Genomic DNA, 25094 nt, shown 5'->3' on the forward strand with positions numbered 1-25094 from the left:
GGTCCAATGGCGTATGCTCGAGTGTACATGGGGATGATCGTAGGATGCTCTGCATCAATACATCTTCAATGTATATATAATTTTTTATTGTTTCATGCTGTTATATTATCACTTTTGTATACTTTATATGCCATTTTATATTGTTGTCATGGACTAGCGTATTAAATCAATGCCTAGTGCCAATTCCATTTTTTGCATGCTTTTGGTTTTTCGATAAATCCATACAAACGAAGTCCAAACACGACAAAACTTTTTGACGATTTTTTATGGACATAAAGAGACCCTGGAAGCTTTGAGAGGAAACCAGAAGATGCACGAGGGAGCCATGAGGCAGGCCACGCCCTAGGGGTAGGGCGCACCTAGGTGCCGTGTGGCCCACTCATGGCTCTGATTGCCCTAATTATTGGCCTATAAATTCCCTAATATTTAGAATCCCAGAGCGAGTCCTGAAAAAAATTCTTTTTCCACCGCAAGCCTTTGTTCTGAAGTGATCACATCTGAAGGCCTCCGCTGGTACTCTGCCAGAGGGGGGAACAACTAGGGAGGCAATCTTCATCAACCTTGGTGCCTTCACGATGATGTGTGAGTAGTTCCCACAGGACCTACGGGTCCATAGCAATAGCTAGATCTCTCTCTCTCTCTCTCTCCTGTTTGATCTTCAATACAATGATCTCATCTGAGCTCAATCCGATGTAAACTTCTGCAGTGCGTTTGATGTGATCCGATGAATTGTTGGTTTATGATCAGATTATTCATTAAAAGTATTTGAATCTCTTTAAAGTTTCTCTTATGTGTAATTTTATAGCTATCAATGCTTTTTGATCTATGAGTTTTTCTTTGGCCAAGTTAATGATTAGATCTTTAGAGGGAGTGGTAGGTTCAATCTTGTGTGTCCTTACTCTATGATAGGAGGAGTTGCAAGGCACATATTGTATTATTGCTACTAAGGATAAAAAGATGGGGTTCGAACATATTGCTTGGTCTTATTCTGTCTATATTATGTCATCTTGCTTAATGTGTTGCTCTGTTTGTCATGAACTTAATACTTTGAGATGCATGCTGGGTAGCGGGCTTGTGGTGGAGTAATAGCAGTAGATGCAGTTGGATTATTGTCTACTTGTCGTAGACGTAATGCCTATATATTAATTATGCCATGGATGATCATCATAACTATGCACTTTTCTGTCAATTGCCCAACAGTAATTTACTTACCCACCGATACTATTTATGATAGACCCCCGGGTCGATTCACCTCTATATCACAACAAATCTTATAATTCCTCACTATTTACTTTTACTTTTATTTTTCACTTTTATTTATTATATCTACCACTACCGGATTTGATACTTGCAACTGGCAAGAACAAGGGGAGTGACGCCCCCTTGGCTTTGTTGGGTGCAAGCATTTGTTTTGTGTGTGTGCATGTACTGTCAAAGTGGTTTGTGTGTCGTCTCCTTCTAATTCGACAAACATTGGTTCTTAACTGAGAAAAATACTATCTGCTACTATACTACATTATCCTTCCTCTCCACGGAATCCCAACACTATTACAAGTAGCAGTAGACTGCCCGGACGCTGAAGCAATAGCCACATTCAAGCACAACATTCATGATGAATGGCTGGCCAGAGAGCTCGGACAAGAGAAGCCGCGATCAATGTAGGCCCTCATCCACCTCACGACCCGCTTTTGCGCCGGTGAGGACAACTGGTTGGCTTGGAAGAGCAACCCCGGTGGCGATCTAGGCACCTCCAAGGTGCACGACGGTAATGGAAAACCTCAACGCAACAGAAAAAACAAATGTCGCAATAGAGGCAGTAGTAGTGATGCCGAGGAGATTGCAGTCAACGCAGTTTTTACCAACCGTCATGGTAGTAACAAGAGGAAGCGTTTTCATGGAGGCAAGAACGGTCCAAGTACATTGGACAAAATATTGGATAAACCATGTGCCATCGACGACACTCCCGACAAGCCAGCCATGCACACCAACCATAACTGTTAGGTGATTAAACATGCCGGCAAAATTGTGGCCGATACTCAAGGCAAGGGCCAACCTCGTAATGAGGATAGAGACCAGTCCAACGCCCGCCAAAAATAGTTTCCTCCTGAAGTTAAAGACGTTAACATGATATACGTCATGCACGCGGCATGAAGGAAAGGAAGCATGCGCTCCACACGAGGTGTACGGCGTGGAGCTAGCTGTGCCGAAATATAACCATTGGTCGGAAATCTCAATCATTTTCGACAGAAGAGACCATCCGACCAACATCCGTCACGGAGGCACGGCAACATTGTTACTCGACCCTATAGTTGATGGCTTTTATCTGACCCGAGTCTTCATGGACGACATTAGCCTCAACTTAATATATGCAGATACAGTTTAGAAGATGCATATAGACCCGACAAGGATTAAGCCGAGTACTACCACTTTTAAGGGTATCATACTTGGGATTAAAGCACATCGCTTGGGAGGGTGACCCTGTAATGTCTGCATACATCATCTTTGTACGCCGTCCCAAGCCACACAAGCTCCACACCTACCTTCTTTTTTTGTTACTTGAGACGCACCAACTGCTCGAGAAAATGTACAATCGAGTGACAATGGGAAGGAAGAAGAAGATTGCCACGTGGGCGATGACTGGTTACAACCATTCCAAGTCAACACACAATTTGCTTTTGTTAAGTCCAAGGACTAAAGTAATCCAATTTAAAAAGTCGACGGACTAAGATTTGCCGGTTTTGAACTTGAGAGACCATTCCCATACTTTGAAGATTGTCCATGGGCATGAAATATACCCTTTCCTTCTATAAACCCCGTGTTAATATTTGTTATCCAAATATGGTGGGTGAGATCAATGTTGAACGACTAAATGTAAATAGTGTTAAAGGTGAGTTGATTCCATCGCCTCCTTCCTCGGGTTTTTCCTCCCCACGACTCCCTCCTTTCTTGGTTTTCTATCGACTTTTTATATTCCCAATGGACGCCGCACACAATTTAAACCGACACAAACTAGAGTTATTTGGAATAATCTAAACCAACTCGATACTTTCTCAAAATCATGTCCTGCATTAACTCAATCAAATTAAATAAATTCATTAAGAAATCACAACTAAATCTAATCTTTTCTTTTCTTACATATCCAAATCAAATTAAATCTTATCAAAATTTCAGTTAAATTAAAACTTTCTTTATACTTTTGTATTGTGTTTAAGAAAAGAAAATATGAAAAATAATAAATCCGAACGTTTGGATTTTAAGCATGGCAACCTGAATGTTTTTTATGACAACTTTAGTTCAAGTGAGGTTGGTAAACATGGTAATTTTCTAACAAAAAACAAACTTGAACAAAGTTACCATGTTTTAACAACTAAAGTTACCACCTCGCGCCAACTAAAGTTGCCATGAAAAAACATTCGGGATGATATGATTAAAATCCAAACGTTTCGGGGTTTATCGGGGTAAAAACAAATGTGTATGCGGCAATTAACCCATTTAGTAGTACTCGCAATGGGCAATTAGCACGTCACGCGCTACGGTCGTTCGGGCTTGCTCCTGTTCTGCTGTGCAGCTCCGCCTGCGTCGTCTGGCCGCCTTCCATTCGAGCGTCCTCTTTTTAGTTCGCATTCACACCCCACAAAGGGTAAACAAATTCCCCAATCCCCCACGCTTTTCTGCTCCGCCACCTCTAAATCCGACTAATCGAGGCGACTTCTTGGAGAGATTGGTATTGATTCGGGTGATTCTTGGGTCGTCTGCCCCCCTGCCCCGAGTTTGTGGCCCGACTCCGAGTTGGATTCTTTGGGGCAAGATTGTTGATATTTTTTCCTGTCGTGCAGTGTGATTCTTTTTGGCTGGATTGGAGCGTGGAATAAGATGGACGAATTCGAGCTGGAGGATAACCTAGAGTTCATCCTCCAGAGCATCCAGGAGCTCATAGAGGATCAGGGGGACAACAATCCCTTCGGCGAGGTCAACCAGAATGAGCTCCTCGCCAACCTCGTCAACTATGACCAGGTACGCCCGCCTCCGGCTGACCCTTTCGATATTTGGTTGCTCCCCGTTGCCCTTTCGATCCATCTGCGTTGCAAAACTTGTAACTTTTCTCTTTTGTTTTGCAGGATAACTTGATGCCGGACGTGTCCGCGGAGGACGTAGTGAACGGGAAGGACGTGCAGGGGATTCCGTGGGAAAAGATGCTGTTCCCGAGGGATCAGTACCGGGAGATGAAGATGAAGGGCTACAAGAACTATCAGAACCTCAGTTATGCCCGGGAGGACGCTTTGCAGGTACCGCTCTTGGTCAGTCACGCGTGTTATGCTCTTTTCATTTCCCCGTTCACTGCAGCGCAGAGGCAAACAATATTGAGCTCCCTGATGGACCATGAAAGTGTTCAGAATTCCAACTCTTAGGGTATCCGATTCACATTCACTTATTGGCACATTCACCAATGGACGGAATGGAAGGTTGCATCCGCATGCACATGAACTACGAGATAACCAGACAGTGGCACAAGGACAGATTATTCTACTGAAATGGCCACTTTGGGTATTGTGGAGACATCAATATGCATGGCCACATGTTTTTTATGTGGGAGTTTTACATGCTGATTTTGCTGTAAACCAACGTGCTAGATGAAAGTATGGTAATATATGAGGGTTGATGCTCATGGATTAGCTGCAGGGTCGAGATGAACTTGTACTGTTCATGTACCAATTGATATGTAGAACTTCAGAGCATAATTAATTGGATTAAACTATATGTTAGACATCTAATTGGGACAATTGCAATACCTGTACTTCACCTTTATAATTTTGGTGACTTTGGGTACAATGATCAGCCCATACTAGCATAGCAGCTCAACTGACATTAAATAGTACCGCCTCTGCACCGGTTTACAGGGCCATCCAAAAAATAGGGGTAACCAAGGCAGCATCATGGCCAGGTTAAAATCTCTCGTCTCCATGTCCGTTTAATGTGCTAACCTTCGGCTTCTCTTCCTCAGGATGTTTCCTCTAGCACGTGCGCTAGTGCCCGTGCCTGTTGTCCCCTCTCTCTAACTAATCCATCGCCTCCCTGCGCTTTCTTCTTGCCCATGTGCGCATACCAGGCCTGCTCTCCTCTCTTTCTTTAATTAACTCCCATCGGTCCGGAGTAATGGTGCATGCCCAATCTTATCCAGGGGCGGACCTAGGACAAAAATGTCCCGGTGTCCCAGTTTAGTACTATCACATATGCATGGATATCAAGTAATATTATATTGCCATGCATAAAAATTAGAACTCAATAGTTAAAAATGTTCAACAATGAAATGCTTACCAAGTGGGTAAAATAAATCGTTTCATTTGAGATACTAGTTGATTATGTACTGTAGAATAATAATAGTAGTAGAGCATAAAAGGCTCCAGGCTATGAAAACAAAGATAATTGTTAAAATTAAAAAATCACTCCAAAACAAAAAAATCACAGTAATCTAATTTGCAAATAGATGTGAACCGCTATAAAAATTGAGATCATAGAAATACAATTCTCAAACAAATGTGAATTACTCCAAAAATTAGAAACTCACAATTATCCAATTGGACGGCAATAATTAGATGGAATAGATGCATGAAGGGATGAGCGAGTTGCCTTTGCCTTAATGTTTCTCCAGCGATGTATAGCAGCGCCAGCATGCCGCGAGGTGTGTGGCGGGTTGCCGAACAGGAAGAAGGCGAGGCTATGGCCTTGGAGGAATCAGGCAGAGGAGGGGAGAAACCAGTAGGCAACAGGCCCACGACACGTCGTTCAATCAGATTTTTTTAGGGGCATTCAATCAATCAAATTGATCACGTATTACTTGACCACATGGGCCGTCAGATCAGATGGGCTTGCGCCTGCGCTCCGTCTTGTTCGTGGTTCCATCGATGCTTTTTACCGGTGTCACACGACTACTTGAGCTACTTATATACACGTAATCACAAAAATTACCTGGTGTCACATGACACCGGTTGGGTGTACGTAGGCCTGCCCCAGATCTTATCACTTGTACTCGAGCATGCGTTGGCTGGGAAAGGTAAAGGGACATGCAAGCTTTGTTTTGTGCACAAGTTTGCTAATTTGGATGATTATGAGCTGATATTAATGGTGCGCCAGTTGGACTCCCAAGGAACAGCCACATCGCAACGCATACGAGGAATTAACGGTGGACAAGGTGCACAGAGGGATCGCTGACCCTTTATACTTGTCTATCCCCAGTTTTTTTCTCTAGCCTTTAAACCGATCCGCATGGAGTATCTGAACACAAGAAAGTGCATTACATATGCATCACCTCTGAGATCATGAACAATTCAAATTCGACCAAGTTATTAGCTGCATATCATCCTATATACTCCATTGAGCTGGACGACTCCTTTGATGATACCAGCTGGCGTTTTATGCGACAAATCCGGGAGTCTAAGGTTAGGGAGGCTTTAGAAGGATGAAAGGAGGCAAGACCATGGGCCTTGATTGTATCCCCATTGAGTTGTGGAGAGGCCTTGGAGACATAGAGATAGTATGGCTAACTAAGTTTTCCAACCTCATTTTTTGGGCAAACAAAATGCTAGAAGAATGGAGGCGGATTATATTAGTACCAATCTTCAAGAACAAGGGGGATGTTCAAAGTTGTACTATTACCGTGGAATTAAGCCGACGAGCTATACAATGAAGCTATGGGAGAGAGTCATTGAGCACCACTTAGGAAGAATGACAAGTGTGATCAAAAATCAGTTTGGCTTCGTGCCTCGGAGGTCCACTATGGAAGCCATTTTCTTGGTACGACAACTTATGGAGAGATACAGGGAGCAAAAAAGGGACTTGCATATGGTGTTCATTGACTTGGAGAAGGCCTACGATAAGATACTGTGGAATGTCATGTGGTGGGCCTTGGAGAAACACAAAGTCCCAACAAAGTCATTACCCTCATTCAAGGACATGTACGATAATGTTGCGACAAATTTTCAAACAAGTGACGTCTGACACTAATGACTTCCTGATTAAAATAGGAGTGCGACAAGGGTCAGCTTTGAGCCTTTATCTTTTTGCTTTGGTGATGTCTGATGTCACAAGGGATATACAATGAGATATCCCATGGTGTATGCTCTTCGTTGCCTTCCACAACAACGTGTGCAACCACAAGATGCGCGAGAAGATGAACATCCGACAAGTGAAAACCGTTGCCGATTTGTACCTTCTTGCATACAAATGTGCACGGGCTGAAGAAGGGAGGCAAATTCCTGAGGATGCCGTCATCGTCGACTGATGATGATGAGGTTTCCATTCCAAAGAAAACCAGCAGGAAGCGCCCCCGGAAACACAAGCGCAAGGCTGTGTTGGCAGTTGAAGGCACGGTCGGCAAGAAGTCCAAGACAAGTGATATTGGCAAGCAAATTGCCGTCTGCACGTCTGGTCAAGTTGCTGCCGGAGAAAAAACCTGACGGTCCTTACTGCAAGATCCACCGCACAGCTGGCTATGACCTCAACAATTGCCGCCAAGTAGAATTCCTTGCTGAGAAGCAAAAGTAGGAATACGAAAAGCGCGACAAGGAGAAGGCCCAAGATGGTGCTGCTGGTGCCGGGAAGAAAAACCGGGGCGTCCGTGGAGCCTGTCGCGGGAAGGCCGGTAAGTAGAAGGAGAGGCCCGCTCGTGGCCGGGACAAGAAAGATGAAGAAGATGAAGATGAAGATGAGGATGACTCTGATCAAGGGTTCCAGAATGTAGTTGATTGTGCCTGCATTGATGGAGGGGCATCTTTGCACTCCTCTCACCGATAGCTCAAGCAATGGGCCTGGGAGATAAATGCAGCAGGGCCGACAATAGATGCCCAGAAGCCTTTGAAGTGGTCGCACACATCCATCATTTTTGATGCCGAAGACCACCCAGATCGCACTACTGGTGTTGGTAGCTTGCCATTGTTGGTATCACCAACAATCCACAACATCAAGGTAACAAAGATGCCGGTAGATGGTGGTGCCGGTCTCAACTTGATCTCCCCTTCGGTGATTAAGAAGATGCAAATCCCCGATGAGGACCTCCAAGAAACAGGAACATTTCAAGGAGTGAACCCGGGGAGGACCAAGCCGAAGGGGTAGATCACTTTGCCGGTCACATTTGGTGATCCAATCAACTACCGAACCGAGAAGATCGTCTTTGACGTTGTCAAGTTGCCACTGCCCTGCAAGGCATTCTGGGTCATCCTGCCTTGGCCAAGTTCATGGCAACATCTCATTATGCTTACAACATATTGAAGATGACAGGGCCCATGGAGGTGATCATGATCCATCCTGACAAGGATGCAGTGATCTGCGTTGGTAAGCTATACCGGGAAGCAGTTACAGCATTTGCCGGCAAATCGCTAGCTCTTGCTGACAAAGTTTTCGGGAAGCAAAGCAAGGAGCAGTGCGCGACTGATACTGGCAAGACCTTCGGGAAGCGCGTCGCAGAATGCAGCACGCCTAGAGAGGCGCGGCTTCCCGACAACCACTTCTGTACAAGTTGGCCTTTGTGGCATGTGATCTTTTGTTAAAAAGCCAGGCACAGATCCTGTGCGAAGTAAAAAGTTAAGTGTTTCACAACCCTTGTGTATGTACATTTCTCTTATGTATGTTATACGTAATGTTGTATTGTGAATATAAATCCTTGCAAGGCTATGGCTAACATCTCGTCAGCATCCTAGCCGGCCTTGTCTTCTTTCTTTCTTAAAGACAGAAGAGCCCCTTCGTGTGCAAGTTTCCCGGGGGGAGCAGAGGTGTGGGTACACCATTGATGTTCATGAAACCATTGTCCGCCCACTATGCAGGATGAACAGCAAAGAAAGCTAAGTTGCAAAACTTTGAAACAATTAAGTTTTCTTGATGTTTTCGCTTTCTTCCTTGAACAATTTTCATCCTTGTACATAAACCTGCACACAAAGGAGCCTTATCGGGATTGATGGCGCTCCTTGCAGTTTTGAGTCCGCTCAGCAACATAGGCAGCTAGCTGCACAAGTCTTTGGAAGGTTAATCTTCCCGGTAGGCGGCGTTCCCGGCAAGTTGCTAAGGACGCGTTTCCTCAAGCGCTATTGGCTAGAGCGTGTGCACCGGGAGGCTTTCCGGCAAGCGTAGGGTATAAGAAACATACAAGGGCAATATTACTCAAGAAAGGAAGCAGACGTTCATTTAAAGAAAAAGAGAGACATGTCATGCATACAACGAGACTGGCCTAATTAAAGAAAAAATGTTTCTTTACATGTACCATGACAGGAGCAGGCATGCAGAAAAAGGCTTTAGTTTCGGTGGATGCCTTCTATCCGGTCGCACTTGTCAGCAACCTTGTTGGCAATCGGAGTTGCAGCTTGTGGGGCCATCTCCAGTTTGGCGCTCTGAGGGACCTTCTTGAAGACATGCCGCAGATCAGCATCAGGGTTATAATACAGGACTTTGGTGAACATCCTCAGGATCACATTGCGCACAAGGGTCTTTGCTTCAGTGGCAAAAGACTTCGCTCGATTGCTATTATAGGTGTCCAGTTCGGTGAGAAACCCTTCAAGGAAAAGATGTAAAGTTGTGTTCCTGGGCTGGCTGGCATCCATGCTAAGATCCAAGGCGTGCAACCCCATTGTCGCCATCTGTGTGCTGACGCGTTGGGCGATGCCGACAAGACGTGTGGTCCAATCAGCAATGGATTTCTCTTCCTGGGCCAACTTCTGCCCTGTCGCCTTCTGAAGACGTCTTGCCTCATCCAAGCTAGCCGTCAAAGTTTGGGTCTTGGTGTTGACGCGCTCAAGGATACTTTGCAGATAGGAAAGCTTGCCTTGCAGGTTAGATTTGGCGCCGGCAAGAGTGTGGAGTTCATTGTCCTTTGAAGCCAGAGAGGCGCAGAGCTCTGTCAACGCATCAGTGGCCTTCTATGCTAAATCCTTGAGAGCAACAATGTCTTTGTCCTTGGCAACAAACTCCCCCTCGAGCTACTTCACTTGAGACTCCAAGTTGGCCTTCGCGATGCCGGCAATACGAGCAGCGTCAAGGGCCTCCTTGATCTTCCTAGCATGTTCCACAACCTGGTCTTGGTGGGCTTCCTCATGCTTCTGTTCGAGCTCTTCGGTTCGTTTGGCCAGCAGGGCTTGGATCTCTTCGTCTTTGATGCGAAGAATGGCAGCCAACTTCTCCTCCTTGGTGGCAAGTTCCTCTTCATGAGTGTCGAGGTTAACCTTGCGCTGGGTTAGCTCGCTGTCAGCTATTGCAGCTTTCCTGGTGGCCTCGGCCTGGGCCATCTCAGCCGTTGCCTTTTCCAAGACGAAGGATTCCTTGGCGGCAACAAGTTGGGCCTCACGGCTCTTGATGTCTTGAAGCTTCTCGGCATACCAGACTTGCGCCTCATCAGCCCTCTGGAGGAGCTCTTGCTCTACCATCTCAACACACGACGTTGAAGTTTTTCCCAGCGCCTACTGTAGCGTTGCTGCATCTCCTTGAAGCCATTCTCCATGGACTTCAAGAAGAGAAGGTCAGCGACGTCGTCATCAGCATTGCGCTCCTCGGTGGTCATGGTTGGAGGGATGATAAGCTCATCGTCCACACCCTCAAGTGCGTGCTCCCTGGCACCAGACGTGCCGGGAGCATCTGCTCCCCTTCGCGGACTCGAAAGCCTTAGAAACCCGCCTACTGGAGGGGCTTCATGTGTGGCAGGGGGTCGTCAACAACTCCCATCTCCACATCTGCGCCAACGCTTGCCGTTTTTGGAGTGGAGGTACTGCCGGCAGCCTCCCTGGCTGCATCCACGGCAACCTTCGCGGCCTCCTCCGCGGCATCAGGGGTTGCCCTCTCTTCCGGAGGGGTCGGCTCTGCGATGCGTTCCCCCTCCGGCAACTTCAGTCGCCGTCGCTTGGTCTCTGGCAAGGTTCGTTTCCGGCACGTCCTCGACGCGGACAATATCTTCAGAAGCTTTCTCTTGGGAAGGACTCCCAAGAACCTCTTCGTTAATGGTCCTTCCTGGCGAGCTGCCTCCCGGAGGAACGGTTGTTGAAGGCACGCCTTGGGAATCCGCTACCCGTGCCTCTGCTTCTTGGCGGTCGCTCTCCCCCCCTTGTCGGTGTCGGTCTTTGGGACGCCTTCGGTGGTGCTTGTCGGCAGGGTCTGGCCGGTCTCCTCTCCACACGGGTTGTTTTCAACAGCCCCTGGAGGAGTCGAGCTCTGTCCAGTGCCTGTTGCCGGCTCGCTCACTTCGGTGGTCCTTGCTTTCTTTCCGGACCTTGTGGATCAGGGATGCCTTGTCCCTGCAAGGCCAAGACAGAGCAAGCCGTCAGATCAGTGAAGCGGCCGCCAAGAAAAATTAAAGAGTAGAAGAAGGGATGGTGGTTTACTCCTCTTCCTCCTCGTTAAGGGTGCAAATGTCCCAGTGCGCTTGGTTCCCAGAACATGAAGTTTTTGTCGGAGGAGAAGGCACCCGGACACGCTTCGCTGTCGGCGGAACCTTTGGCCGCGAGGCCTCTGTTCTCTTCGTTGGCGGCGGAGCCTGTTGCGGGGAAGCCCCTGCTCCAGCCTTTGTGCCGACAAGTTCATCTTCAGCCGGTTCGGTGCGCCGCTGCTTCTTTGGAACAGGCTTCCGTGAAGCTTTGAGCGCTGCGATAGCCTTACTGGGAGCCGAGGAGCAGGGGCCTCCTCTGCCTCTTCTTCTTTGAGAAGACTCGACGCCTCATGCAGCTTCAACCCTCCTGGCAATCCACTCTAGCTCATGCTCTTTGGTGGGATGAACCAGATCTTTCTCCTCCGTCTTAGGGATCACCACCAGCTCATCATGCCACTTTTCTTTGATGACACTCTCAGGCCTCACCCAGTTGGAGACAATACCTTGGGCATTGCATTCCGGCGTCATTGCCAAGATGGGAGTCCCTGGCAGCGTTATTACACAAGGGAAGCATCCGACAACTTGTGGGTGCATCCCTTATTGAAGATCTTGCGGATGACGTAGTCGTGCTCCAGCACCGTCAAAGTTGTTGGCTAGATCGGGACGAAGCCGCATCGTGTCGCCGGCATTCTTGTATTCCGAGGCTAGCCGGCGCATCCTTTGCAATGGGGCTATCCTGCGCCTGAGGAAATCGGCGCCTACCATCCCAAGAGTCAAGCCGGCAGCATGGAGATCCTCTATCCGGCCCAGAACAAGACCAAAATCGTCATCTCGAGGGCCCATGTCTAACCAGCGAGGGTCCCTTTTGAGCTTTTTAGTGGCGGTGATGCAGTACTCCGGGAAGTCCTTCATCTTGATCCAACACCAATCTGCTCTCCATCCTGGCCATTTTTTTGTGCCAGGTCCCCTCAAGATACTCGTCCTTTTGTGCGGACCTCAGGATCCACGTCATGCTACCGGAGATGGCGTCGCCTCTATTCGCGGCGAGTAGAAGTGACGGAACATGGGAACATTTGGTACCACCCCCACGAAATTCTCGTAGAGATGGGCAAAAGCTGACATACAGGTGACGGCATTCGGATTGAAATCCCGAAGCCAGAACCCAAATGTCCGCATCAGCTCATCAAAGAACTCCAAGAAAGGGGGACCGGTCCACAGTAGAAGAACGGGGCGAAGAACGCGAACTTATCTACACCGGCAGGGCTTCTTGCGGGCAGCACTTCAACGAAGTCGTGGTCCTTCGTCTTCACCGACCACAGGAAAGAGTACCTGTACGTGAGCTCGGCGACCTCCAGTGCCGGAGGGAAGCAGGCATTCTCCCTCCGCATTTGTGCTAGCACGGCGGCCTTCTTCGACCCCTCTACCTCTTTCCTTGATTTCTCTGCCTCTTTGCTGACTCTTGTCTTTGGAGCCATGGCAATTGGCGAGAGCTTTGGCGGAAAGTGAGGGCGAAACGACGCGGAGAGGCGTAGCGGCGCGAGGAAGACGATGGCCCCAGCAATTGGGAAGGATGGAACGGAGTGTGAATCGAGCATCGCCCCTGCAGTTATCCTTTTATGGGGAAGGCGCGGGGGCTGGCCCTTCGCCGTGCGGCGTGGCGCACCTTTTTAGGCGCACGACTCTACTACCGCCTCGTTTTGTTTCCCCCACTATCCCGCATTCAATGCGCGGTCAAAAGTAGTGGGTGGGAGTTACCCTTCGCCACGCGTATGCCGGTGCATGTTGATGGGCCTAGCCTAGACAAGCGTTGTGCATGCGTGTCCGGCCTAGGCCCGGGGGCTCCTGTCGGTGTAGTGAACAGCGGGTGTTCACCCCATGACGACGCACCGGCAAGTTGCAGCCTCCGTGCCGGGAAGAACATGGCCGAGGAGGAGTCCACCACAAGACACTCAAGACATGGTGAATAAATACTGTGAAGAAGGCCTCGAGGCAGGTCATCGTGAAGTACTGGAATCACCTCAAGGTCAAGACCAGGATCACCGGGAAGCAGGCCTTCCCGGGAACAAGCATCCCACGTTGCCGGCAAAGACAGAGCCGGCAAGCCAAGCTCCTTGCCACCGCTCCACTCGCACCTACCTGTCAGGAATCTGTTGACAGATGGCGGGCGCACAGGCGGGTAGGTAGAAGCTGTCGGGCTGCGTGGCAACCCACTGCTTGTAGTTTACCTTCATCGACACCCGTTCTTGCACGTGTCATGGTAATAAAAGGTAGCTGGGCCGATGGAACAGGTGGAACAGGACCTCCTTCCCGGCATCCAGCATATCAAGACACCTAGCAGATCATTAATTGCCTTTGTCCTACACCGTCAGTGTTACGTATGTTAGCACTGTAGCTATCATCAGCATGTAATTACCATTTTGCCATTGTTGGTGACCCCTTGAGCTATAAAAGGAGGCCCATGGCAACCTTTACAAAGGTCGAGACCCTGTCCATTTGCAGTAGCTAGCAGCACCCCGAGCACCTTGCCAGCAAGGTTGCTCTCTCTGTAATACAGGGCTCATAACACTTAATCCACCAAAGCAGGAGTAGGGTTTTACGCATCACTGCAGCCTGAACCTGGGTAAAATGCTTGTGTGCTGTGTGTGGTTGGTGCTGCTCTTTCTGTGCTGCATCCCTCTTCATCGAACCTGGGAAAGGGTCTGCCATGGTCCCATAGATTGTCGTACGCCGACACTTTGTTTCTTGGTAAGTGTAGAATCTTAGTAGTGTTACTTAAGCTGTAATCATAATGAGATGTAACTTCATGTAGAAACAGCTACTGTAATTCTGATGGAATTGGGGATGAAATTTTCAGACCCAGGTTTACAAGACTAGAAACGTGGTTGTTAAGAGCGAGAGATTCAGCACTTGCTACGATTGCTTCTGTTAGTATTGTAAATATGTGGGAAGTCAGATTATCTTGGTTGTAATAAATGGTTCAGCTTTATGATTGAAAGTTCACAGTAGAAGCAAATATTTGAAATGAAATATGTGGGAAATCACATTATCTTGTGGGAAATATGTGGGAAGCAATCTTGGTTAGTATTATAATATGTGGGAAGTCAGATTATCTTGGTTGGGGGAGTGGATGTATAACTGTACCATCCAGGTTCCTATTTATGTTGCACGTGCGCGCTTAGTGGTTTGGTGAGATATACAGATGTCCATATTGCTTCTGTTAGTTGTAGGGCTTCTGTTATGATCTATTGTTTGTACTCATTAGAACACGATTGTATCAGTGCTACTTTTCTAGAAATTATGTTCATCGTGTCACTACTGATTAACATTATTATTATGGTCAAAGTCTAGTCTTTATGATTAAAAGTCCACAGTAGAAGCAAATATTAAGAGATGTATGTCGTATGCTTGGTTGCTGACCAGTTTGAATATGCTTTTCTTTATATTTCATCTTGCAGGATTGCAAACAAGTTGAGAGGGACGGCCCTTACTACGATTTTCAGTACAACACGAGGCGTGCGCGACCGTCAATTGTGCATTTTCAGGTTTGAACCTAATCTATTGTCATTTCAAACTTACAGTAGAATATATGGAGTTTAAATACAGCTAAGGATGATCTTTTTGAACTGATTGGATCATGTTGTTCTATGAGAAACTTCTTCACAATGTCTTGCTTGTGGAGATAGAGTATGATTTGGTCAATTGGCGGAAAAGAAGTTATACAATGTAGAAGGAACTAAATCACAAGCTATAATCTAGAAGATTATTCTGAATGCCATCATGTATAGTATATTTTTGTTTGAAATCCTAGAGCGAAGTGAACCCCCATGGATTAGTATATTTAATATGAATTCGGCAAGAAGGGCTATTTCATAGTTGTTCTAGCACATTATTGTGGAGGAACAACTTCACCTTGCTGCTAAAAATTGTTGAAGCATCTACTTCAACTAGGGGGAGTTGACGCGCTCCGCCGCACTGAAAAATCAGGGCCTCGCACAAGTGATTCATTTGGAGCCGTGTTTTATTCCTTGTATGGTTGCATCAACAATATGCAATCAAAGCTGAACCAGGATGGAAAAGTGAGTAATTCTTAATAACCATTCAACAATTTATCATAGTAGAACAGTACCACTATCGTTTCAAAATACTTGCACATATTAGTTTTGTCTTGAGTTGAACTTTGTGAAGTTTGATCAAGTTTATAGAAAAAATATCAACATTCACAATAGCAAATCAATACCATTAGATTCATTATGCAATGTATTTCATATTGTATTTATTTTGTATTATAGATGTTGATATTTTTTTAATATAAATTTGGTCAAGCTTTACAATTTTTGACTTAAGACAAAACTAATATGCAAAGTATTTTGAAATAGAGGGACGTGGCGTTAAGGGTCGTACCTCCATGTGGTAGCATTGGCCACACGTCTAGCCATTTATATCCATGCCGGGCTTATTAACTGCTGCAGTGGAGAACAGCCGAAAATAGCGTATTCAGGAGGCGAGTATTAACACCATACCGCGTATCATGCAGAAGGGGCACTGCCAGCACCCAACGACCCGGGCAGCTGCTGCCAGGCTTGGGGGTGCACTACCTGAAAGTAGCAATGACTGCACCAGGCGAGAAACCAACCTGCACATTTCCCAGGCAACGATTTTGTGGGGTGCAGTTACATGGTTGAATCAAAGACCTGTTTGCGATTCTCAAAATTTACACTATGCTTACAGGTTGCCCAGGCTAGAAATTATCTCTCTCGACAACCACCCCTGACAAACCATCTTCAAAACAACCCAATGACACATACTTGTTCACCTTACCACATCACTCCCTTCCCTATCATTGCGAGCTCTAGAGTACTTATCAGTGGAAAACTGGGTGACCGTATTTGGCATGCTCGGGGCCTGAGGCAGGGAGACCCCCTCTCCGCCCTCCTGTTCCTTCTGATTATGGATGTGCTGAATGCAATGGTGGACAAGACTGAGGCGGCTGGGTTTTTTGAGCCACTTGACAGATGGGGCGTGCGGCATCATGTTTCTCTCTGTGGACGACGCTGTGATATTCCTCAAACCTAAGGAGAGCGAGGTGATTGCAATCAAGGAGAGTCTGGCCTTATTTGGCGACACCTCTGGGCTTAAGGCCAACTTACAGAAGTGTGCGATTTCTCCAATCTGCTGTGATGGCTTGAACCTGGACGTGCTTGCTGTTCCCTCCCCTGCCAACCGACCCAATTTCCTTGTACATACTTGGGCTTACCTTTGATACTGGTGGCGCTAACAAGAGGTGACTTTCAGTCGTTGGTTGACAGTATCGCCAGGAGATAGTCGATGTGGAGAACTTCTACGGTATACACTACAGGCAGGCTGTCCCTGATAAATTCAGTGCTGACCGCGATTACGATTTACCATATGCTCTCCCTTGAGCTTCCTCCATGGCTCTTCAAGACCATCACCAAACTATGTCCGTGTTTTTTCTGGAGGGCTAAGGGAATTTTTTCTGGAGGTGTTGCTTGTTCTTGGAAAAAAACATTGCCTGATGAACTGCTGATTGTTGCATATACCAATTCCGCACTACTTTCCACTTTATTAGCTATATTGGCCTCCTAAATGCTAAATTGTCACCCATAAGTAGTCATAATTTCTCTTGTAAGTATACTGTGCAATTTCATTCTCTACATTGCATGGTTAAACTTTATGTCTTAGGTGGCACTAATAAATAAACGAAGTAGTTTTGATTCTGACATTCAAGTTGCAGTTGAGGAATTTGGTCTGGGCAACAACCAAGCATGATGTTTATACAGTACACAATCAATCAATGACACACTGGTCATCACTAAACCAGATAAGCACTGAGCTAATCAATGGTGATGATTGCATTATACCAAAACAGGTTTATACTTAATGACACGTCTTAACATTGTTTGTTTCCGCTTCATCTTCTGTTTGGGCTACAACATCCATCAGCATTTTGTTGTTGCTTAACAGAGAGGGCATGGTTCACAATCTGTCTCAATGGTCCAGTTCACAACTATGGCTGTAGATAATGATTTATTGGTAGTTGGTGGTTTCCATGGAGAGCTTATATGCAAGGTATGTTGATGGCAAGTAGAGCCTTCTACTCTGCAATAGTCTGACAAGTAACAATTCTGACCTGATAATTTGCTTTGGTTTTTATTAGCGTCTGGAGGATGATGGGATAGTTTTCAGCACGAGAGTTACAGATGATGAGAATGCTATAACCAACTCTTTAGAGATATACCAGGATCCCAAGTAAGATTTGGTGCTTTCAGAGTTGATATACAATACTTTCAAGTTGTTGTTAACAATATTCTTAAAAAATGTATATTTTCAGTGGATCAAGACGGTTGGTGGTTGCTAATAATGACTGCTCTGTCAGAATTTTTGATACCAAGTATTTTGACCTACTTAATCACTATGTTTTCCCGTGGTCTGTGAATGTAAGTACCTTGTGTTTTTCACCGAGAGCTCAGACATGTTTATTCCGGACTGCTGTCTTGTTTATTTGCTAATATCTTGTTTTCAAACAGAGTGTTTCGGTTAACCCTGATGGAACACTTTTTGCTGTCCTTGGTGATCACGAGGATGGCTTGGTAGTGGATCCCAAGTGTGGCAAGGTAAGTGCATGTGCATGTTTTCCTCAAGTTTTGAAGCGATTTATGTTTCTGGTTAACACTAACCAAGTAACATTTTCTGCTTTGCTTTAGCCGATTGGTAAAGTTAGAGGCCATCTGGATTACTCATTCTCATCTGCGTGGCACCCAGACGGCAATATATTGGCTACCGGGAGTCAAGACACAACATGTCGGCTGTGGGACATTAGAAACCTATCACAATCCTTGGCTGTCCTTGGTGGAAGGCTAGGCTCAATACGTTGTATCAAATTCTCTTCAGATGGCCGCTTTTTGGCAACAGCAGAGCCTATAGATTTCGTTCACATCTATGATTGTTTTGCCGATTATGGCAAAGCTCATGAGATTGACTTTTTTGGTGAAATAGCTGGTTTGTCATTCAGCCCAGACACAGAGGCCTTCTATATTGGCGTAGCAGACCAAACATATGGAGGCCTCATGGAGTTCAAGAGGAGGCACCAGCATCATTACTTGAACTGCCTGTGGTGATGCCTTTTGGTTAGCACAGTTTGCTTTTGCAGTTCCTTTATTTGCGACTGATTGATCGTTTGACTGTGCTGCAAAAACTGCATGGTTTTAGTCAAGGCAACCGGTGGAGGAACTCATTGGGGCAACGTGATTAGTGATTTGCTGCTGCACCTTAAGCTCACTCCAGATAAATGGGCTGGAGCTGTATAAATTTCTGTTCTGTCTTGTTGCTGTCTAGGAACCGATGGGGATTGTGATAGTTAATGTGTAGTCTTGCATTCCATTTTATCAAATCAATGTACATAGTTGGGGCTTTAGCTGTACTATGCTTTTTTCTTTTTGAACGTGACTAGTAAGCATGCATGTGCTACACTCAAATGCTGACCAACCGAGTTCTTGAAAATACTCCCTCCGTTCCAAATTACATGTCCTAGAAATGGATTTACCTAGACTTAAATACATCTAGATACATCCATACCTGCGACAAGTAATTCGGAACGGAGGGAGTATTTATCTTTTTAAAGATTTCAAATGGACTACAATATACGTATATAGACATATTTTAATGTAGATTTACTCATTTTGCTTCATATGTAGTCATTTGTTAAAATCTTTAGAAAGACAAATATTTAGGAACGGAGGAAGTATATAAATCAAATGAATACAGAAATCATGGTTGAATGTTTATGCGTTGCCATTGCCCTTTAGTTTTTTTTCTTGTTAAGACATAATACATGTCAAATTTCACAACCACTAACATTTGAAAAACAATTAAAATCCACATCACTTGAAATGTATTTTGATAAAAAAATGTCTTTCGAGGAAGTATATATCCATAGTGGTTGGTTCTTCCGTCCCAACATCTACTATCTACTATCACTATAAAAGGAAGAGAGTAATAGATCCAAACAATCACATCCATCCATAGTCAAAATCTAATAGCCCTTAATTCTTTCATGTTTAACGCTACAAGCAACGCATTAAGCCACTACAATCAAACGCATGCCTCCATCAAGTCATCCATAAGAAAACCGCCCCTTGCACGCACGATACCCACTCGCCCAAATGCCACCGTCCTCGCTTGCCCACCCTCTACACGGCCGGCCGGCCGCCGCCGCCCCACACCACCGCTCCTCCGCTCGGCCGCTGCCCCACAGATGCGATCGCCGTTGCCGTCCGCAGCTCCTTCGCTAGGCTGCTGCCGCATGGATGCGGTCGCCGCCCGTCGTTCGGCTGATGTGTGATGTCCAGTCACCGCTTCCTCTGCTACGACGGGCCGCCGCCGACCTCCTCGGCCGGTTAGCCGTGCTAGCGCCCTCCTCCTCCCTTCTCTCTCCCTCTCCTCACTAATTTCTCTCCCTCTCCCCGTTCCCGTGCTGCAGAAAACCATGGCCATGGACCAAGCTCTGCCAGACCTTCTCTCGCGACTTCCGGCCTTCCTCTCGACCAGATCGACAACGGGATGCCCAGATCTGACACGACGCCGTTCGTTTCCGCCTTGCCTAGCCGCACTGAGCATCCGAACCACCTCCCCAGACAGCGCCGCCATCGTCGCCAAGGCGGCGCCGGTCTCGGCCACGGCGCAGGAGGTGCCGTCGTCACCCTCCATGTCGTCATCTGGCTGGGCCGTCGAGGATCTCCTGCAGTTCTCCCTACGGGCACCGTCAAGGGCACTGATCGTCTATCACAAATCAATCAGGTGAACCTTTAATTCAAATCAATCTGGTGATTTTTTGGTGTGTTATTAATCAGCTTCCATGGTAAGTAGTAGAGTTGGAGGGATCCTCACGTTTTCAATTTTTTGGTGCTATAATCAATAAGATCTCCGTCTGATATAGTAGCTTATGAGCACACGTACCCCGCAGCATCAAACAAATACTCGGTTTCAGAGTTAATTTCTGTAAGTCTGGCTCACCTAAATACTCATTTGATTCACTGTTGGGTAATTGAATAGGGATAAAAAAAGTGAGGTGCAACTCAAGCGAATAAACAGTAGAAGAATGAAGAAGTAAGCAGGGAGTGGATGTAGATCCTCCAAGGGAACATCAAGGTAAGGCATTAAACTGAATTTGTGGCACTACTGAATATATGAACTGGCTTGTTAGGACCAACTTATCTGAAACTAATGTGTGAAAAGCTGGACAGGGCGAAATAATTTGTAAGTATAGTACAAAACTGTACGGAAAATCTTATGGCAATTTTCCTATTGATGCTTCTAGGTACTGGTTGTGCCCACCTGTTGTGGGATTGCTTCTACCTAAACCATGTGGATTACTCTTCGTACAATTTTCTTGCAGTTAGTGTCGGGAACTCTGTGTACTTGTGAAATGCATGCAGCAACAAGGTCTGCCAACCATTGTCATTGTTGCAAGATTACTTTTTTGAAAGTTGTAAAGAGAACGAGAGATAGAACTAAGTAAGTTGCTCTAGCTCTCACCAAGCTATGTCATTGAGCAGGTCACTAAGCTTTGCTATTCGGGTGCATATGACACTAATTATCCAGTGGGTTGGGCACAACATGGCACTCAGCAGCCCGTAGGAAAGAAATGGTTCTCTAAGTTGGGATGGTATTGTGATTAATTGTTGGCTTGTTGCCATCAGATTTACTTACATGGTCAGCTTCCAGTGTTCAACTATTATATGTAGCACCGCAGATGCATATATTACTATTCAGTGTATACTAAAGTTTTACTTTGCAGAAGAAATGCATGGCACAGATGATGTTACTTGCTGTTCTAGGTGTGGTGATCTCAACATTTTTGCTTGGCGCTGCTATAAAGGTATGTATGTGCCTGGATTGATAACGGACATAGGCAATTCAGTTTAATGTTTTGATGCCTAATTTGTCGTAGCTTACTTTTCCGTATGATTGGAACTCGAAAACATCATTCTTGTTCGGCGGACGCTCAGTGCAACCGATCATGTTACTATGATTGCTCTTCTAAAAGACCTAGGCGCAAGCAAAAAGCTCAGTACGATAATCGAAGGAGAATCCTTAATGAACGATAGGTATGCTACTTTGACTCCCAAATTGTTCATCTTTTGATTTTTTAGAATGCGTGCTTTCCCCTTGTCTGCATGCCCATTCCAGTGTTTTATTGGGAGCAGTTCCATTATGATAATCAAAATGGAATGATTGACATAGTATACAGATTACAAGTCTATTTGGGCTTTAGAATGTATGTTTCACACTAAGAAGTAAAAGTATACATTATATTGGTAGACTTGTATGTGAAATTTAATACAAGTGTATTTTCACTTCATTTAAAATAAATCACACTATGTTGGAAAAAAGAGACCAGAGGGGTTTGGGATGGGGCAGGGTGGGATGTGTGTGGATGAAACTACTTTGCATATTCTTAAGAAGAAGCAACGGCCAACTCATATTTATTTGATCCGGGAAAATGTAACCGACAATGATAATTCTGCCCACGACTGAACTTTGAAACATAGCCAACGCACACCCACCATTGGGTTATTGCATAGTTACCAAATTGCGCCATGTACAATTATAAGATTATTTTGTACTGTATTCTTACTAAATAACCTTGCATTCTACTGGACTGCTATTCTTGTCTATCAGTTATTTTATTGAACGGTTCTCGGAAAAACTTTCGGTGCAGGGTCCATAATAAAGTTTTTATCACAAGTTTCACTTGGAGCGTATGTGATTTACAAGTCCAAACTAGATGATACCAAACCATGCTACCAATGCTAATCTGTATCTTCTTTGACCAGTGTTGCTCTGGGCCTTGCATTTGGAATCGCATCTCTACTATGGCTGGGCTTTATTTTCGATGGTACAATCATACAGATTTCACTAACACTTGCAGTCAGATATATGGCTTTCTTCACTGTAAGATAATCAGATAACGGACATATCAAGGCTCTTATATTTCTATTTTTATCTCTAGAAGGACATGATTTGCTTAGTGTTTGGAAATGGTTTTTAGCTTGAGTAATAGAATGGTTGTCAAGCAACCCTTTTTGCAACACTGCGATGCTGTTTTAATGGCTTGTGATGGCAATCCAGGGTCATTTCTGGATGCATTCATGTGTGCCAATGAGGTTTCCATGTACTGATGATGTAATATTAGATTTTTTATCTTGTCAATTTCTTACCCTGGCAGTACGACTATGTACTCAGACTACTAGAAAAGTGTATTTTCTTTTAACTATTTCCCCATGAAAGTATGTACTCCCTCCATAAAGAAATATAAGAGCGGTTAGATCATTATCTGAACGCTTTTATATTTTTTTACAGAGGGAGTACTATTTATATCTGATATTGTGTGTTGATCATTGAACAACTTAATAACTTTTAAGTAATGACTCAGGATAAAGATGATGAAGTAGAGAACATAATCTTGGTGAAGGCATCTCAATGGAGATGAGACAATATCTATTCATTTATGTTATACTAGCAAACATGCCCGTGCGTTCTAATGGGAGAAAATAAATACGCACCTAACTCAGTAAGCATGTTGGAAGACAGCTCACACACATATGTGCACGTCCTCTATTTTAATACTATGAGTACTCTCTCCGTTCGGAAATACTTGTCAAATAAATGGATGTATCTAGATGTATTTTAGTTTTAGATACATTTATTTTTATATATTTATGCAATGAGTAATTTCGGACGACGAGTAATTCCAGACGAAGGGAGTACCATATTTGTGTTGCCAAGCTCACGGGGTTCACCTGATTAAATCTTGTTTAAATATTGCTAATCCCAAGGCGATTAGCTTGTTCCCCGAATGACACACCTCTTTTTTTAACACAGTATAATGTAGATGCCCACACAAACATGCACATACACTCATCCTAGGCACGCCTGCTCGCGCATCCTACGCCTTTAGGCGCCTCAAGATATTGAGCCGACACTACATCTTGAGACTGACGAAGCCTGCACAGGCGATGTTGTAGTCGATGGGAACATCTTCTCCCACCGAATGAATATGGCCGGGACGCCTAAAATATATCTAGGACAATGCGAGTATCGGTGCCAAATCTAAGAATTGAACCATGATGAGTTGGTTCCACCGCAAGGAATCTTTAGCATGACACACATTATAAACAACGCCAACACAAAAAAATGTTTAAAACTTAAAAAGCTAATCTTATCCAGCTAGACGCGAGGACCACCCTCCGCAAGCAACTCCATCTGAAACGATTGGTGTATGCTTAAACCCCAACTATTTAAGAATTTATCAAATTCTTACCGGAATCTCGTAAGCAATTTAAATTAGGTTCAAAATTAACCTGGCCCACCTACCCAATCGGCAAATGAAAAAAAACTACAATTACTCTGTGCAATTATTTATCCACTCCAATCCAGAAACGGCATTAATGCTTTTGCGGTCCAGCCATCTTAGGCCGACTCCAATGCATGTACCCAGTGGACACGGATTTTGTCCGCTGTTGTCGTTTGGGTATCCAAATGGACAGACGGACACATCCAGTGTAACCAACACGGAGGACTCATTTGGAACGAACACAACATCAACAGGGCTCAGGGATGACACCGCCTGCCACCAGTGACGACGAAAATGGCGAGAGGCTACCGAATTCCACACGGACCAGTGTGCTGAGCGCCCGCAGTTCAATGGCCATGCAGCTACTATTCCTGGATGGCCACTGGGGCGAAAACCGCGACCATCGGTGCGGCCAGCGCGACCACCAGGGCGACCAACGTGACCACCAGGGGAATCAGTGCGGTGACTGGGACGGCAAGCGAGTACCCGCACGGCTCGCCAAAGAGCGGCCAAGGAGGTGAAGCGAAACCGCTCTTCGACATGGTGGGTGAACGGGGCCGGGGCGACGTGCGACGCCATGGTGAACCCCGCGTTGTTGTTCACGCCGCCGGCCCAGAGAGATTTGCTCTGCACGCGCAGCGCCGCAACGTGGACCTCGACCTGGCCGCCACCAGCTGGAAGGGGCTCGTCAACGAGCTGGTTCGTTTGACGGAGCATCTTGAATGCACGACCTCTTGCTGCTGGGAGGCGGGGGTAGCGGGGCCGATGGCTCGAGAGAGAAAGGAGAAAGAAAAGAGGGGTAGGTGGGGAAAAGTTGAATTTGTTTCGCTGCCATAAGGGCCAGTGTGCGGACACGGGTGGACAAATGGACGTTCGGCATGTGTCCGCTTCGATCTAAATCTCCCTCAAATTTGAGTTAGAAATGAGTCTAGACAAACACAAAACAAACGGAAAAATAAAACAGATCTTGTGGAACTGTAGCGTTTGTTGTATTGGGGTAGTGTGTGGTAATGATGCTGGTGGAGTGCACATCCCATGAAATTTAGGTTAAATATAACCTAAGTATACAGTCCACAATCCCTCGGTTAAAATCTACCAACACCTCATGTGTTCTGGTGAGTGGCCGCCACGTACGTACAACCATCACGTGTACAGGCAGATTGAGGGAGTTATCCATTCACATTCTTGAACTCTCGCTTGTTCTATTCCTATCGTCCCCATATTTTTCTCTCTCTCTCTCTCGTTTCATCATCTGCCCGTTTCCTTGCCCGATGTAGCTAGCTAAGGGTGCGTTTGATTGTATTGCCCAGCTTGCCCATAGCTGAGCTAGCCTGGCTAAGTTAGCTCGGATGGGCTACCTTTGCCTTAGCTGCACGTTTAGTT

The 25094-nt window shown here is 45.7% G+C and overlaps 1 protein-coding gene and 1 long non-coding RNA gene across 9 annotated transcripts; both read left to right on the top strand.

The window, feature by feature from the left end:
• Positions 1 to 3491: 3491 nt before the first annotated feature.
• On the top strand, positions 3492 to 20153 carry LOC125518589 (putative WD repeat-containing protein C2A9.03). 8 transcript variants are annotated; one of them, XR_015610469.1, is made up of 12 exons: positions 3527 to 3736; positions 3837 to 4014; positions 4119 to 4286; positions 14794 to 14880; positions 15271 to 15414; positions 17085 to 17225; positions 17321 to 17425; positions 17514 to 17605; positions 17688 to 17793; positions 17884 to 17970; positions 18061 to 19751; positions 19836 to 20153. XR_015610469.1 is itself a non-coding variant. In XM_048683410.2 (11 exons), exons 2-11 carry the CDS (start codon positions 3874 to 3876, stop codon positions 18472 to 18474), a joined length of 1485 nt encoding a protein of 494 aa, XP_048539367.1. In that variant the 5' UTR covers positions 3492 to 3640; positions 3837 to 3873; the 3' UTR covers positions 18475 to 18776. The 8 variants fall into 8 exon arrangements, 7 of the variants coding, with proteins under 7 accessions (XP_048539367.1, XP_048539366.1, XP_087391005.1 ...); XM_048683410.2 differs by lacking the exon at positions 19836 to 20153 and having other exon boundaries at positions 3492 to 3640; positions 18061 to 18776; XM_048683409.2 differs by lacking the exon at positions 19836 to 20153 and having other exon boundaries at positions 3510 to 3724; positions 18061 to 18776.
• Positions 20154 to 20477: 324 nt separating this feature from the next.
• On the top strand, positions 20478 to 22567 carry LOC125518591 (uncharacterized). The gene is made up of 4 exons (XR_007288033.2): positions 20478 to 20503; positions 20673 to 21233; positions 21306 to 21462; positions 22192 to 22567. It is a non-coding gene; the product is annotated as an uncharacterized LOC125518591 (long non-coding RNA).
• The last annotated feature ends 2527 nt before the right edge of the window (positions 22568 to 25094 follow it).

This window comes from Triticum urartu, chromosome 7A, assembly GCF_056163025.1.
Source record: "Triticum urartu cultivar PI428250 chromosome 7A, HENAU_Tu73, whole genome shotgun sequence".
Taxonomy (NCBI): Eukaryota; Viridiplantae; Streptophyta; class Magnoliopsida; order Poales; family Poaceae; genus Triticum; species Triticum urartu.